At 43.6% G+C, this 14,797-nt stretch overlaps 1 protein-coding gene across 3 annotated transcripts in view; it reads left to right on the forward strand.

Moving 5' to 3' along the window:
* Positions 1-7: 7 nt before the first annotated feature.
* The window catches only part of bcl2l1 (BCL2 like 1), a 33,380-nt gene continuing 18,590 nt past the window's right edge, over positions 8-14,797 (forward strand). Inside the window, exons 1-3 of one of the 3 annotated variants that reach the window (XM_082518074.1) lie at positions 8-290; positions 1,296-1,411; positions 4,028-4,800. In XM_082518074.1, coding sequence (XP_082374200.1) covers positions 4,243-4,800 — 558 coding nt within the window. In that variant the 5' untranslated portion in view covers positions 8-290; positions 1,296-1,411; positions 4,028-4,242. Of the gene's footprint in view, positions 291-931; positions 1,412-4,027; positions 4,801-14,797 lie in introns of those variants that run through there. The other 2 variants (XM_082518073.1, XM_082518072.1) reach the window with 2 other exon arrangements.

Genomic DNA, 14,797 nt, shown 5'->3' on the forward strand with positions numbered 1-14,797 from the left:
TCGTAGTTCACGCTGGGAAGCACTCGAAAATCTCAGCGACACTGGCACGGCTCAGTTAATGCATTTGTGGCGGAGTGTTGACGTTAGAAAAAAGCAATGATCCCGCTAGTTGTAGTGAGGCTTGACTGGCACCGGTTACGTAGAAAGCGTAGCTGTGGGCGGATCTGCGGTAACCAGTAGCTGAGCTGGACCTCCTCCGCAAGACGGGCCAGCAATGACGGATAGGGTTGATCCAGCCGGGGTTTGGATTCTGAGCCACCAGACATGATTTTATGAAGACCACCCTACAAGTAAGAGTTCCTGCTCGATGTACAAGTGTAATTCTGATCCCTCTGCTGATGGCGTCGGTGAAATAACGTGAGGAGGAATGGCAGAGGGTGGATTTTCCTATCTGAATCCTGCGAGAGGAAAGAGGTCGACAGATTAGGGAAAAAACGCGCAGCGATACTTTCGTTCCCTCCACAAAGCTTTCGGGGTCAAATGTAATTCTGCTTTGTGCAAACTATACGTGTTCATTGTAGTAAAAGGGTTTGCCTCGGAAAATATGTTTTTCAATCTTGCAGTCTGCGAATGTGCGACTACATGTATATGACAGTGACAGCCATGTTCACAAGCTGGCTACAGCCGCGTTAGTACAGGCGGAGCAGTCTCTGTCATAATGGCTTACTTAGGAATTTTAGTGTTGCAATGCTAATTGCGGGGGTGGTGTCGTCTATATAAAGCAGGGTGTTGTCGCAAAGTGGCATTTTTTCTAACGAGACGCGATTAAAGGTCTTGGAATGGAATTGTGTTGCGTTCACGGGATCCCCTACAGTTTTCATTAGAAACATCAAAATGTATGCGGAATACAGAGACAGAGTGGAGTTTATTTAAACTACGGTGAAAACCGGTACTTCAGGTTTGTTATTTATATGTAATTTATTGTGCTAAACGCGTTAAGGCAGATACATGAACAACTAGTGACAGTGCAAAGAAACGTCCCTTTCAATTGAATCGAATTGAAAAATGTAATAAATTGCATCGATCTTTCTAACGTGTTGTTAGCTGTTAACATTTAAAATATCTAACGCCTGGATTATCTCTAAGAGGTTACTGGAGCGAGTAATAGCATACGTGTACTGTTTTTAAGTCGTGCACGTACGAGAATTTTCGACACGATCGTGAACAGGCATCCATAAAAGCGTCGGTGTTACGCAATCGGGGGAGGGCTGTCCATGCAAAGAGAGGAGGGGGACGTAGGAGGATACGTGCAAATACAGTCCTGAGCACAAAGTACCTATCTTGTGTTCTGACAGCTTTTGTACACGTAAAGCGACAGACGGGCTAGTCTGACTGATTCGGGACGTTTTCACCGAGAGGATCCGTGTACGGAGAAGAGCACTCCCCCCGGGTTTGATATCAAGAGTTGCTGGTAAGACGCTCGGGAATGATCTTTAATTATTATATTTACATCTTTGACGGTGTTAAAACGCCACTTAATAATAAAAATGTAAATAATAATCAATATCCTGACGGTGGGGGAATTGACACAAGCTTTAAGTGCGCCACCAGAGGGAGTAGCATGTTTCAACACTGCTCTGACTGGTTAATGTGTAAAAGGACAGTTTAAATTCCACCGTAAAAACATCAGCAGTTTAACTGAAACAAGTTAATGTTTGAGTTAATGTCGCGTTCGGGCGCTACATTTGGTCACGACTCGCTGGTATTCCTTGAGGAGCTGTGTGGTGTTTACATCAGTGCTGGCCCATTAAAACCCGAGCCACGTGTAGGTAGCTGGGGACCATGTGGCCATTGTAAACACTGCTGCCTTGTGGGTCTTTATGTGCTGTAACGGGCTCTTTCTGTTACTTTTACCACCCAAATGCGGACTAAGTAGTCAGCTGGGTGTATTTCAGTGAGGTTTTTTTTGTGTATGTGTGTGTGGGGGGGCAGTTTCTGCCATAGCTCGGAGCCAGCTGACACTGTATCGTGCTTCTATTGTGCTGTTAGGAGTATATTGTATTATGTAATGACACCAGCGCTATTTGCATGGAACTCCTTCCCAGCGGTCGGCCACCCTGATTATTAGGTTCCGCCACGTATCAACGTAAATGTCAGTATTGCTACAGGAAAGGTCAGACTCCCTCACGATAAGCAGACAGTTTGGGATCACCGGCGGGTCACGTCCCTCCCACGTCTTTTTGTGTGTACCAGTGAGTGTGGTACGGTGACAGCAGAATACAGAAGGGGCTGACCAGTCAACTGCTCTCAGAGTCTTTGTTTCAGGGACCTAAACTCAATTTAGAGGCTTCAGGACGGGAACGGAAATAATTAATAAAGCAGTTTGTATTACTGAACATCGCTAATGTTATTAGGCTGCTGTCAGGGATGTGAAAGTAATAACTGAGGCTGCAGGAGCTTTTCTCCACGGACTTTCTTATTCACATATGAATTGTGATTTATTTATTTATTTCTGTTAATGTAACCTGACAAAAAAGCTGATATATCCTTGCCAGACTGTATTTTCCACAACCCAAATGTTTTTATTTGGAACAACTCCAGATATATTCAAATTTCTGTTATACATGTGAATAATAAAACATTCATTCCCCACATTATTGTTGCTGGAAATCGGTTTTGCCTAAAATGTTAACTGGAGAAGATTTGATTTGATAGAAACGGATGTTCATTTCCTCCTAACTTGGATATATTTCTAATCAAAGCTGCTTCTTCTTTTTTCTTTTTTTTTTGGGGGGGGGGCTGTTACTCTTTAATATGGCTGATACTAATGTTTGAAATAAAATTTTGGCTGATAGCTAATACAAATATTTTGTTATTATTATTGTAACTTTTTGTTTGCATTTTGTTCCAGAAACACAAATTAATTTATCTTAATTTTTAAACTTAACGTTAACATAAAAAAACAACAACAACAAAACGCATGTTTTAAGGTTTGTCAGCTAAAGATAAGTATCGATATTGATATCTGTAAACTGATATGAGTCAACAAGGCCAATTCAAATATGAAGCTGATCTGTGGGTGCGTACCTGTTCGGTATGCTGACCTTTCTCCTCGGTGGTAGTTCACATGTTTTAAAAATTTCTTCGCTGACAAAGTAACCAAACATGTGTTTGACCTGTGCGTAACCTATCTGAGCAGAATGTTTTAAGTAAGAGCAGTTTGATACATCACTGCTTAAAAGAACCAAATTACTGAGGTTATTGCTGCATGTGTTTGCTAATAGTTTCCCAGAATTTGAGTTCAGAGGAAGTTTATGACATTTTGTATATTTAACAACGCTCAGGCTGTTTTTAATCAGCCGCTGAAACATAAACGTAAGTTAACTTGATGAGAACAAACCTGCCGGCGGAGAGTGGCAGCACGGCATCTCCCATACAGTTTTTATTACCACATTTTATTTTGCAGTTCAACACTGTCACCACACGTTCATGCTAAAGCTGTCAGAAGAGCCCATAATGCAAGCTCATATACATGCATCGTTAATGCTTTCTGCAACCTCCAATGCCAGTAATGAGGAGGAGGCTGGAAATATGACAGAGTCAGTTTTGTGTGAAGATTTAAGGGCACGTGTGTGAGCGAGAGAATAACGGAGTACTTGGAGATGGGATAAACAAGATGTGTGAAAGCTTCCCTCAGAGGTCAGAGGTCACTGATTAGGATGTCTACGTGGAGCTTCAAGCCAGACTGTCGTTCTGATCTCGCTTCACCTTCCTCACACCTCCTTTAACTTTGTCTCTCTCTTTCGCTCTCTGACACACGCGCACACACACACACACGTGTGTGTACACACACATTCTCTCTGCTGTCGTCTCATTAATATCATCGCCATCTGCTTCATATGTAACAGCCCAATTAGAGAGACGCACTTTGACCCTACCTGTCCAAATTTAATTTGAAGGTTCACAGTCGTCCCTACGCTCTCCACTCTCCTTACACGGTCTCACACACACACACACGCGCGCACGCACACGTAATCCTGGATATAAGCAATCCAGACTTTGACCTTTCATCGTTGTGTCTCTGCAGGGCCTGAGCTGTGCAGCCTTGTATAGGTTTGGTTTTCACCCCCCAAGTGTCCCGTGGATATCAGCTGACCATGGTGGTCTGAGCAGAGAAAACGGGAGGAAAAAAAAAAGCCTGGCGCAGTGTGTGTACACTCTAACACAGCGAGGCTTGACCAGCAGAGAGAAGAGCCGGAGCAAAGAGGAGGGGAAAACAAAAAAAGCACATTTAAATACAAAATGTCTCAAAACAGAGAACTTGTGCTTTTCTACATAAGGTATAAACTCTCCCAGAGAAACTATCCTCTCAACCACATAGTACTCAACGAGCCTTCGAACAGGACTGATGGGGGGGCAGCAGGGTTGGATGAGGAACAGCGAATAGACACACACGCCAATGGGACTTTTAATGGCACGAGTCCCGGGACCCCACCGGCATCCCCGCAGCGGCGGCAGCAGCAGCCGCCATCAACGACGGACCTCGACGCAGTGAAGGAGGCGCTCCGGGACACGGCCAATGAGTTCGAGCTGCGATACGCTCGTGCCTTCAGCGACCTTCACAGCCAGCTGCACATCACGCCGGCCACGGCCTACCAAAGCTTCGAGAACGTGATGGACGAGGTGTTCCGGGACGGCGTTAACTGGGGCCGCATCGTAGGGCTTTTCGCGTTCGGCGGGGCACTGTGTGTCGAGTGCGTCGAGAAGGAGATGAGCCCCTTGGTGGGCAGGATCGTAGAGTGGATGACGGTCTACCTAGACAACCACATTCAGCCCTGGATCCAGAGCCAAGGAGGATGGGTGAGTCACACACACAGAAGCGCGCATGCCATTTGCTTGTATAGCCTCTTTCATATAAGGGCTCTTTAACATTGCGGCCTTTAATTACACAGGCAAGGTAAGCTCAGGTCGCCAGCATGGAAAATTTCCTTGCTGCCACTTTTACTATGCAGTCAGGTGGAAAATAAGGTTAAAACCTGCCCTTACTTTTCCCATCTACGCCTGCTTTTGTTGCTATAGTGATAGCGGTGTTTTTGATCATATGTGCCGTTTCCCTGTCAAGAGCAGATTTGCTCCATTGTGCTAGTTGTGAGGCTTTCCTGCCTGTGTGGCTTGACCTGTCTCGGTAATCTAACAAGTCGACATGAGACAGTGGCTGGCTCCATAACCTGCCAAGAAGAGACTTGAGATTGGATCTGATGAAGATGGAAATTGGAACACACGTGGCTTCAAGAAACATCTGTCTTTAAAAGCAGTAAAAACAAGCGTGCCTGTGTGGTCAGCAGCTAGTGCAGCTGTTTTCTAATTGATCAGCATCACGCTGCTCAATGAGCTGAATCGAAGTGGGAGATTAACAGCCTAAATCAGGGTTCTGGGAGTCTCCTGCTGCCTGCCTGGGGATCGAAGTTCTGTCATCACAGGGCAGGATAAAGTCCAAGGCTTTTACAGATAGCCCTTTTGTTTTGCTCTGGTCAGTTTATCGGCTCTGTGCTTTGTTTTTTTTTGTTTTCTTTTTCGTTCTTCCACTCTCTGATCATTTTATCTGTGCAATTTTTTTTTTTTTCTTCAGTTGTCTTTCACCGAGGCAGCTGCATGCAGATGAAAGCTCAGGTTCCCCCCCCTCCCTCCTCCTCGGGTTAGTTTTAAAGTCAGCCACACTGGTACGGACAGTACCAGCGTGTGTTTGTGTGTGCTCGTGCACACTTTGAGGACAGATAAGGTCAGCTCTTTCCCTTTGTCTCAGCTATTTGATGGTATGTAATAGAGCGGGAGAAGAGGGGCTGATTATATTTATACCAGTGCTCTATAACACCAGGTCAAAGGTCGACTCTATAAAAACCAACATCCCTGTGGCTGAAAAGCTTCCAAAAAAAACAACATGAAAGATCATTGCTCTGCTGTTTATACTGTAGATGTTAAAATATGCATTTCTTTCACCACCTTATCAAGTGGTGTCAGGTTATGGAAGCGACTGACAAGGATCTGATTTGTAAGAGCTTTGCTGCTTTTAAATGCTAATAATGCAATTATTTGACTATCTGCTGAGAGATCCAATGACAAAGCACCTGTAGGTCTGAGCTCAAAATGACACCTTTTTTTGTTTTGTTTTTTGTTTGTAGCCACGTGGTGTGGCACAATATCTCATTAGCTTCTTGATTGAGTGCTATGAAGTTTTCCGCACTCACTTCTTGCTCCCTGTCAAACTGCAATAATGTCGCAATATCCGATTTTATTTGACAGTTATAGCCAAACTCAGTCATGGAAACATTACTGTTTTTGTATCTATAGCTGAATGACACAGTGACCACTTGGACATTACGGTAGTTAATGACTACTGTCTCCTAAACTTATACAACGTCTAAGTGCGATCACTATTAACAACTGTTTTTCTCCAAATATGTAATCAAGTGTTAGTGGCTACTCGGTACGTGTTAGACGTTTATGGTGACGATAGATGAGCCGAGAGCTTACAGGTTAATCTGATGCTTCATCCGATTTTCACATCCTGACCGCAAATGGATGTTTTCAGTGTTGTCATCGCAGTCTTATCAACACATATGTCATGATCTCCATGATCTCATAGTCGAAATGATCCAGGCACCCCACGCTCACACTCTCAAACACGAAGGCATTTTGCTTAGCAACAAGTTAGACTAATTAGTTAAGATGCTGAAGATAGAAGCTTGCGGTTAGTGGCCTGCGTGTCAGTGTAACCTAGACTCGGAGATATGAATGACTTCATCTGAAATGTTCAATGGATGTCATCTGCCAGCACGGTTTCACTTCTGCCTGATGTTGAGCACATGATGCCACTTCCTTCCCTCTGTTCCCCCTTCTCTTCCATTTCTATAAGTCACTTTCATAATGGTGCTCCACTGGCTCGTTTAAGGGGGAAAAGAGCTGCTTTTGACATGTGTCCTGTGTAAGTTGCTTGTGAGCTGACACACTTTGAGTCGAGGTATTCATACTAAAACAAACTTCAGGAGGTGGTTTACCACTGCAGTTCTATCTTTTATGCCTCCCCCCTCCCTTTGTCACAGTGTCATTGCCTTCTTTTTGTGGGTTTGTCTGTTCAAAGACAGCCTACACTTTCCCTGAAACGCACCAGAGTCTCTGAGTAAAACCCACATGAGACTTTGTTTTTTTTTGTTTTTTTTTTGGTCTTTCATTTCCCTCTTTTCTTCCTTTCCTCCCCTGACGCCTCCTCACAGGGATGAAGCACAAAACCGTTGGCAGATGTGGGTATAGCTGTGAGGCAGGTGTGCCCTTAGTGTTAGCTGATGAAATATTAGTCCGCCCTAAGCAGCAGCAAGGTCACTGTTTCAGTTTCACTCAGCAATCACTCTTTCTCATTATCTTATTATCGCACGTTTTTACTGTTTGGGAAGAACCAAACGGCTCAGGGTAGTTTCCCAAAAGTTGGGAATTTACAGCAGGTTTTAAAGCTTCAGAAACAGTCTCGCATTCATAAGACTAAACACTTATTATCAAAGCAGCTTGTTTTCCAGTAGTACTGTGCAGAAATGCAGCACAGTTTTGTGGATGGTCTATGATTTACACAGATTGTTTCAGTTTTTTTCCAAGAAAAATACTCAGTGACTTAAATATCAGTAGGGCTACTACAAAGAAAGTTCAGTATAGCCCGTCTCTTATCAGTGATAAGGTTTGTTTTTTTTTTTTTTTATCACCCAGGATTTCTTTATCAGGCGACGTGTGCACTCCCATGAAAGGGGATTTCTGATCAGTAGTTTGACTCTTCTGCATAAAATAAAAAGCCAGCTAATTCAGACAGGTGACAGAGAGCTGTTAAGCAGGGTTTTTACTGCATATAAAAATTTAGTGACAACAAACCCAGGAGTGTTTTTAAAGTACTGTGAATTTCAAGTTGGATTTTAGTCACTCGAGCTTTAATGCATTTTAAAAAAAATCCATCTATGTAATGTCCAGTTTTGTGCTACGTTAGGTAACAGAAGTTATGTGCAGACTAATCCTGGCTATGACCACAGTCACCGTGTCGAGCCCATTTTGAGCCGGACAAACCAAGTTGGTGTGCAAACCAGGATCGCTCTCAGAAAATTGTAAAAGCACAAGTTAATATATAAACCTGACACATTTTGAAATAAACGAGATGTCACGCATGTCACACTGAGTGAAAATTAAACACTCCACCATCATTAGAGAGAAATCTTAGCAAGAATTGTTCTTTTTGCTTAAAAAAGTGAATAAATAAAATAATATCTTCAGCTTTGGTTCTGTGAAATAAGAAGTAGTAATTTTATAGACTGAAGTGTGAGAGTTGGAATCTGAATCGCTGCTTTTTAAAACGTTGATGCGAAGAAAACCTGTGACATTGTTTTGACCTGGTGGAATCAGCCGAGGTGCCAGTTTAAATATTGTAAAGTGAACGGTGTTTTGATCAAGTGTCGCTGTCATAAAAGCTGATAAAGCCTCAGCCTAAATGATCCCGCCGGAGCTTATTTTGGAGCCTCCTGTGTCCAGGACGCCGCGATATTTAATGGTAGCTCGGTGTGCGAGATAAATCCGTTCAGCCACAGCTTGTGGTTTTTAAAGAACAACAGGAGCAGAGCCATATATTGTCTGATAATAAACCTCCTTGGCAGACAGCAGCAGTAGAGACAGTGCTATCGACCTAATAATGCTGTTTCCAGCAGAGCAGGCAGTGGCAGTGATTACTCAGTGGAGATTGAGCCGCCTCAGGGTGGGGGTACAGGGTTATTACCAATTATAGATGAATAATATCTCAACCTGCTACTGCGGGAAACAATGTTTTTTTTTTTTTCTTTCTTTTTTTTTCCCTCCCTGACAGACTAATAAAGCCTAAACTCATTTAGAAGAACCATGTTGCCACAGTCTGGGGATGCTTGGCTGGAGCTGGATGGGTCGAGTGGGGGTGTATGCAGAGAAACTAAGGAAGCCCATTAGTCCAGTTGTTGTGCTTTGTACTTTTGACGTTTTTGCTAAGGTGAAGGAAAAGTTAACTACAAGAAAAATGAGCAGTGAAATCCTTACTTCAGCTTTGCTTTTTCTTTTTTTTAATCAGCCACTTATGGCTGTGCACACTATATGCCACGTTTTTCACTCGCACTTAAATGAAAGTCTGGCTTTTCTTATTGTGAACAAACCTCATCAGATCCTACTAACAAGAACCTAGTTTGTATCTACAGCCTGATGTAACGTGTAACCTCAGTGTTGTAAAGCTCTGTAATTGGACAAAAACAGTTATACACTGTTACAATTCTTACAGCTACTGTAGAAGTTCTTTGCCACAAATGTGTAGTATTACATTCAGTATATCACTCCCTCCACAATGAGCTGATGGTAAGTGACTTTTGTTAGAAACGTCAGCAGCCTTTTGTTTTAGAAATTTTTCTGGTAGCTATATATTTATTTATTTTAAGCAGCACAGAGACAGCAAAAAAACCCAGAACATAAAATGTAATAAATGTCGACCTTTGGAAGCAAAGGACAGATAATAAACTGCATGTTTTATGACAAAAAACTATTCTGAACTATTTCTTTTCTCAATTTTCTGTCAGAGCTGCCCGAATTATTCAGAAAAGGTCCTCAAGTAATTTCAGTCAGCTTTTCTTTGTCCTGAAGTGTTTATGTAATTATTTCTAGTTGTAGGGTTAGAATTTCTATTAGTTTTTTGGCACTAAAACAAACAAACTGACTTTCTTACAGTTTGTTTCTTTGTTATCATAAAAGTGGCCATCTGAATACAAAAGCAGAAATAGCAGGGAGTTACAGGAAGGATATTCCTGTGCAGAAGTTCCTCTGTATGTGGTGGGATTGTCCCGAAACCTACAGACAGTCAAGACGTCGTTGTGTTTTTCTTTATTTTTCAGCCTCTTGATGAGAGATTGTTAATCACACACACAGTGTTGATGTATGTGATTATGAATGTAGGCTGTTGTAGAGTGGTTAGACACCGAGGCTGTAATTAAGGGTCCACAGAAGGTAAGCGCATTGACTTGTTTTGACTAGGGAAACACCTGAGTTGCCTTTGTGCTGCTCTCTCCTCTGCAGACTTACTTAACCCTCGGTCTCTCTCTCTGTAATTAACATGCACATAGGATACACAGTTACATCCACAGAGTCGTCTGTCAGACTGTCCTAATGTATTGGAGCAGGAAATCGCACCCTTGGGACCTAAGCTGGCTGCTTCAAAACCCCCAACCCCTCATCCACCCCCACCGCCACCCCCCCTTCCAACCTTGAGTATCTGTACCCTCCCTCTGTTTCCCTCCCGTGTCCTTCGTTCTCCTTTAAATGCACAGCTCCTTACGACAATTGAAATTTTTTTTTGTCCCATATTTTTCCATCTGTGCCCTTCCTCCCCTTTTTGTCCTCCTTTTCACTCCTTTCCCCCCTCCTCGGCACCCAGCTACGTCCAGTCCAAAGACCACAGCAGCTAAACGTGTTCCAGCTCGCACATTGCCGCAAACCTCGTCAATCTCGCCATTAACCCTGTGCACCCGTGTTCCCGTGCTCGTCCTCCACATCACCCATAACATCATCATCAACACTATCGATTCCCTCCCACTTGATCCCGACTCACTCCCACCCCCTCCCACGCAGCTGCCACCGTTCCTTCATCTTCCTTCTTCTTTAACATCTCCCTCCACATCATCCTCCTCCTCCTCTCCGCTTTATCACTAATAGCTCACATGCGGCCAATTAAGAGACACGTTTTTATATTTTCGTGGCGCTTTCTTTGTTTTTTTGCATTAAGGATGGCGTTCTGCTCACGAAGCAAAGTTTCCAGGGACTGATGGGGTGTTTGTTTGTAAGCACACGTGTAGCGTGGGTGGTTGTTGTCTCATATATCGTATCGTTTTTATTGTATGGTGGCGCACTGCAGAGGGGAGGGGACGGCGCCAAGTCAGACTGGTCATGTGACTACCTCAGACAAAGAACCTGTGGCCACATAGACACAAACACAGAGGAAAATGGGCTATACTGGCTTTTTAGTTGTGCCCACAGGTACAGCGTTGCATCGCAGACAAAGCCTTCGCTGATATGAAAGCAACTTTGTCATTGTCACATTCTTTGACTTGTGACACACACAGAGACACCCCCCCCCCCTCCTTTTTTTGGATCAATGGCGGGCACTTTTGTTGGACCGGCATCAATAACTGGCTTTTTGCAGTGGGCGGCTTTATGCAGATTGATCTCTGAATGTAGCTGCTCACCCGTGGACATGTCTCTATTGTTTCTGTGTGCATACGTTAAAGCTCGCGCATTAGTTTTTCATGATCTGTGACACCGGACGTGTGTGTTAGCGCGCGTGCTCGTAGTCAGTGGTGGGTGTCAGAATCACAGCTTGAGGATGGCAGCAAACAGATTGTATGATTCAGGCGCCACCAGCTCCATGACAGGAACATCAGACAGGGACCAGTTGTGTGTTTTTTGTTTTTTTTTAAAGTTGTCTGGCGCTTATGTTCGTGTGTGTATATTTAGAGGACAATGGGGGAGCCGAAGCCAACAATCAGCCAACACCTCAGTGAAGCAGTAAAAAACACTCCCCGGGTTCAACTATGGAAAGACTTTTACTTCTTCTAGAACATAAGTGTCAAACTCTGGCCCGCGGGCTAAATTTGGCCTGCAGCCTAATTACATTTGGCCCGCGAAGCCATTATAACTGGCCTGATGGTATTATACAGCTAATATATATATTGTCTAGTATTAAGCTTTGCTTGTTCCATATTCAGTTTTTCAGCAAAACTTGTTTCAATTCAATTCAATTTTATTTATATAGCGCCAAATCACAACATAAGTCGCCTCAAGGCGCTTCATAGATACAGAGAAAAAAACCCAACAATCATATGACCCCCTATGAGCAAGCACTTTGGCAACAGTGGGAAGGAAAAACTCCCTTTTAACAGGAAGAAACCTCCGGCAGAACCAGGCTCAGAGAGGGGCGGCCATCTGCTGCGACCGGGTCCATAAGAAAAGATTCATTCTTATATCTGGAGGAAGATTTTGTTTTTTCAATAAATATTAATGTTAGACCGCGACTTTGTTCCAGTTTTGAATTTTGGCCCACTGTGTATTTGAGTTTGACAATCCTGCTCTGGAAGGTTCTTGTTGACCAAAAGCTCTTTTTTTTTCTTTTTTTTTTTCATCAGCTTAAAATGTGAGATTCACAAAAAGAACTTCATAAGAGCAATAAATCATTCAAAAAGTCATCTTTTATGGACGTTTTCTTGCTTTGCTTTGCTTTATTGTTGAAATCCAAGCCTGGGCTGTACCGTTGCTAATGCTTTTTGTGTTAGCTATCGTGTCTGAGTATTGATGGATATTTACCTCAGTTTGTGGAAGAGTGATAATTTCAGGCTTTCTACTTTCTCATCGTCTAACTAAGGAAAGAGAAAATATTTGAAAATTCTTCTTTGATTATTTTTATATAAACACACAGTGGCTATTTCATTAGCTACTCCTTGCTAGTACTAAGCTTTCAGAACTGCTTTAATCCTTCATGCAGAGATTCAACAAGGTGCTGAAAACATTGCTCAGATATTTTGCTCAATGTTGACGTGATAGTGCCACAGAGTTGCTGCAGATAGGTCAGCTGCACATCTTCGATTCCACCACATCCGAGAGGTGCTCAGTAAAGCCTAGAGACGGTTGAGTGGGAAAATCCTGGTAGATTGGGAGTTTCTAAAAAGCTCAGAGCAGCCTGCTTTGAGCTTCAGTAGATCCTCTTTACCATATCTACATCACAGCCCTCAAATTTCCAGAGTCACATTAACAATCTGCTACCACTGCAGTGGTTGTTTATTTATTTATTCATTTATTTTGCTGGGGAAAAAAATCAAAATAGAACAGAAAACCTAGTCAACAGCCACCAATCAAGGATTCTGGTTTAGATTCTTAAAAGCTATCTGATTGGTGGTTTAAGTATTTGCTTTAACAAGCAGTTGAACAGATATACCTAATGAAATGGCTTTATAATAGCTGAAAGAGCTAGTCTTTAAGTGTGTGTGTGTGTGTGTGTGTGTGTGTGTGTGTGTGTGTGTGTGTGACATCGGTTGGTCATGTGAGAGACGAGACCTGTGGCCCCGAAGCGTCTCACACACACACAGGAAAACACAGCAGTGAGATATCAATACATGCTCCTAATGAATACACGTGCTGCATCTAGACTGCATCTGATTCTCTTTATCAGCGTCTTCTCTCTCTGATTTCGAAACCCAGACTGGTGTCACAGCAGCGAGGCATCTGTGCGTTCCATATCCAGACGCTGTTTATGTACACAGGACGGATATCCAGCTGTGTAATAGACGTGTGTGTGCGTGCGTCTATACTGCCAGCACTCTGCGGCACGCCGGGCTGTTAGAGCGGTTTTGCCAGACTGGTAGACATCAGACTGCCACTGTAGTGTGTCTCCAACTACCCACGCACCCCCCACCCACCCAAAACGCTGGCAGAATGAAGAAGCATGGACTTCTAGAGAGGCAAATGCAGACAGAGAGGAACATGAGGCTTGTGACTCAGCAAGACAAGGATGCGCATGAGATGCATGTAGGTCAGTAAGTTAAACGGGCTTTGTGGTGCAGTCTGTGCGCACCGTGATGGTTCTACACATGCACTTCGAGTGCATACGAGCAGAACAGCTGGATGTTTGCAGCGCTCGGTGGAGATGCTACATTCAGTTGCTCTACGTGCTGCTCCACTTCTGAGTGGCTTAGTGGGGAAATCAGGTCACAAGCAAACCCCCCCCCCCTTCTCCCTACATCTTTCTCTCCAGTCTCCCCTCTCCTGCTGTCTGCTTGCCCCCTCAATTTGTAGGCCACTCTTCGTCTTATGTCAAACATATGTATATGAGAGAGAGAGACAGAGAGAGATGCATGGATGTATCTTATGTCTTTACATAGATCTAATATCTGCCTGCCTCTCTTCTCTCATTGCATTTCATCCCTCACCACCCTCCTCTCTTACTGCCTTTTTCCCCATTTCTCCCTCTCTCCGCTCATATCTGTGATGAGATTATGAGGCATATCATGGGATTAGCGAGACTCGTGGCATGTATTAAAGTGGGAGAGCTGAGGGACAGATAGCGAGGGTTGATGACTATTTCATGGTAATGTGGCACCCAATCTCATATAAGGCTAAATGATGATAAAGAGCATCAAGGCCATCGTCATTGTATTCATCACAGGTTTGTTTGAATGGCCTCAGGGGCTTAAAGCAATAGAGACGAAACCGTATCTGCATCAGCTCCGAAATATTAAAGAAAAAGGAGGAAAAAAATAAGAGGGAACAAAAACTTGGAGGCTTGGAGATATTCATCTCCAGGTTTCTTTCATGTAGGCAAACTTTCTGAAAGTGAGCAGTAAGTGATAGGAAGTGTGGTTTAAAGGAAAGCTGCCTCTGCCGCCACTTTCTCCTCTCTCCACATTCTTTTCTCATCATGGGTTTCCCATTTTTCTGTTTCCAGTCATTTTCATCAGCCTTTTTTTCCCCCTGCAGCCTGCTTCACCCTTGTTCGTGTGTTCTACTTTCCTGTTCTCTTATTTAGTTCTCTCCCACCCCCTGACTCCCTTTTTTGTCTTTTTGTTCCGTCTCAGTCTGTTACCTCCCTCGATTTCTGTCTCTTCCAGCTCTTCCGGACAGATGGCAGGTCTCAGGGTTACGGTGTGTTGTCTGGGTGGGGTGACGGCCTACAGGGCAGTGGGTTATATCAGCGAAGACATCCTGCCACGCCGTCTTTGCTTCCCTTACATCCTCTATCTCTGCCTTTACACTCTGCCAACCTTGCGTTCTCTCTGTC

The sequence above is a fragment of the Aulonocara stuartgranti genome (assembly GCF_965226115.1).
Source record: "Aulonocara stuartgranti genome assembly, chromosome: 20".
In the NCBI taxonomy this organism is placed as follows: domain Eukaryota; kingdom Metazoa; phylum Chordata; class Actinopteri; order Cichliformes; family Cichlidae; genus Aulonocara; species Aulonocara stuartgranti.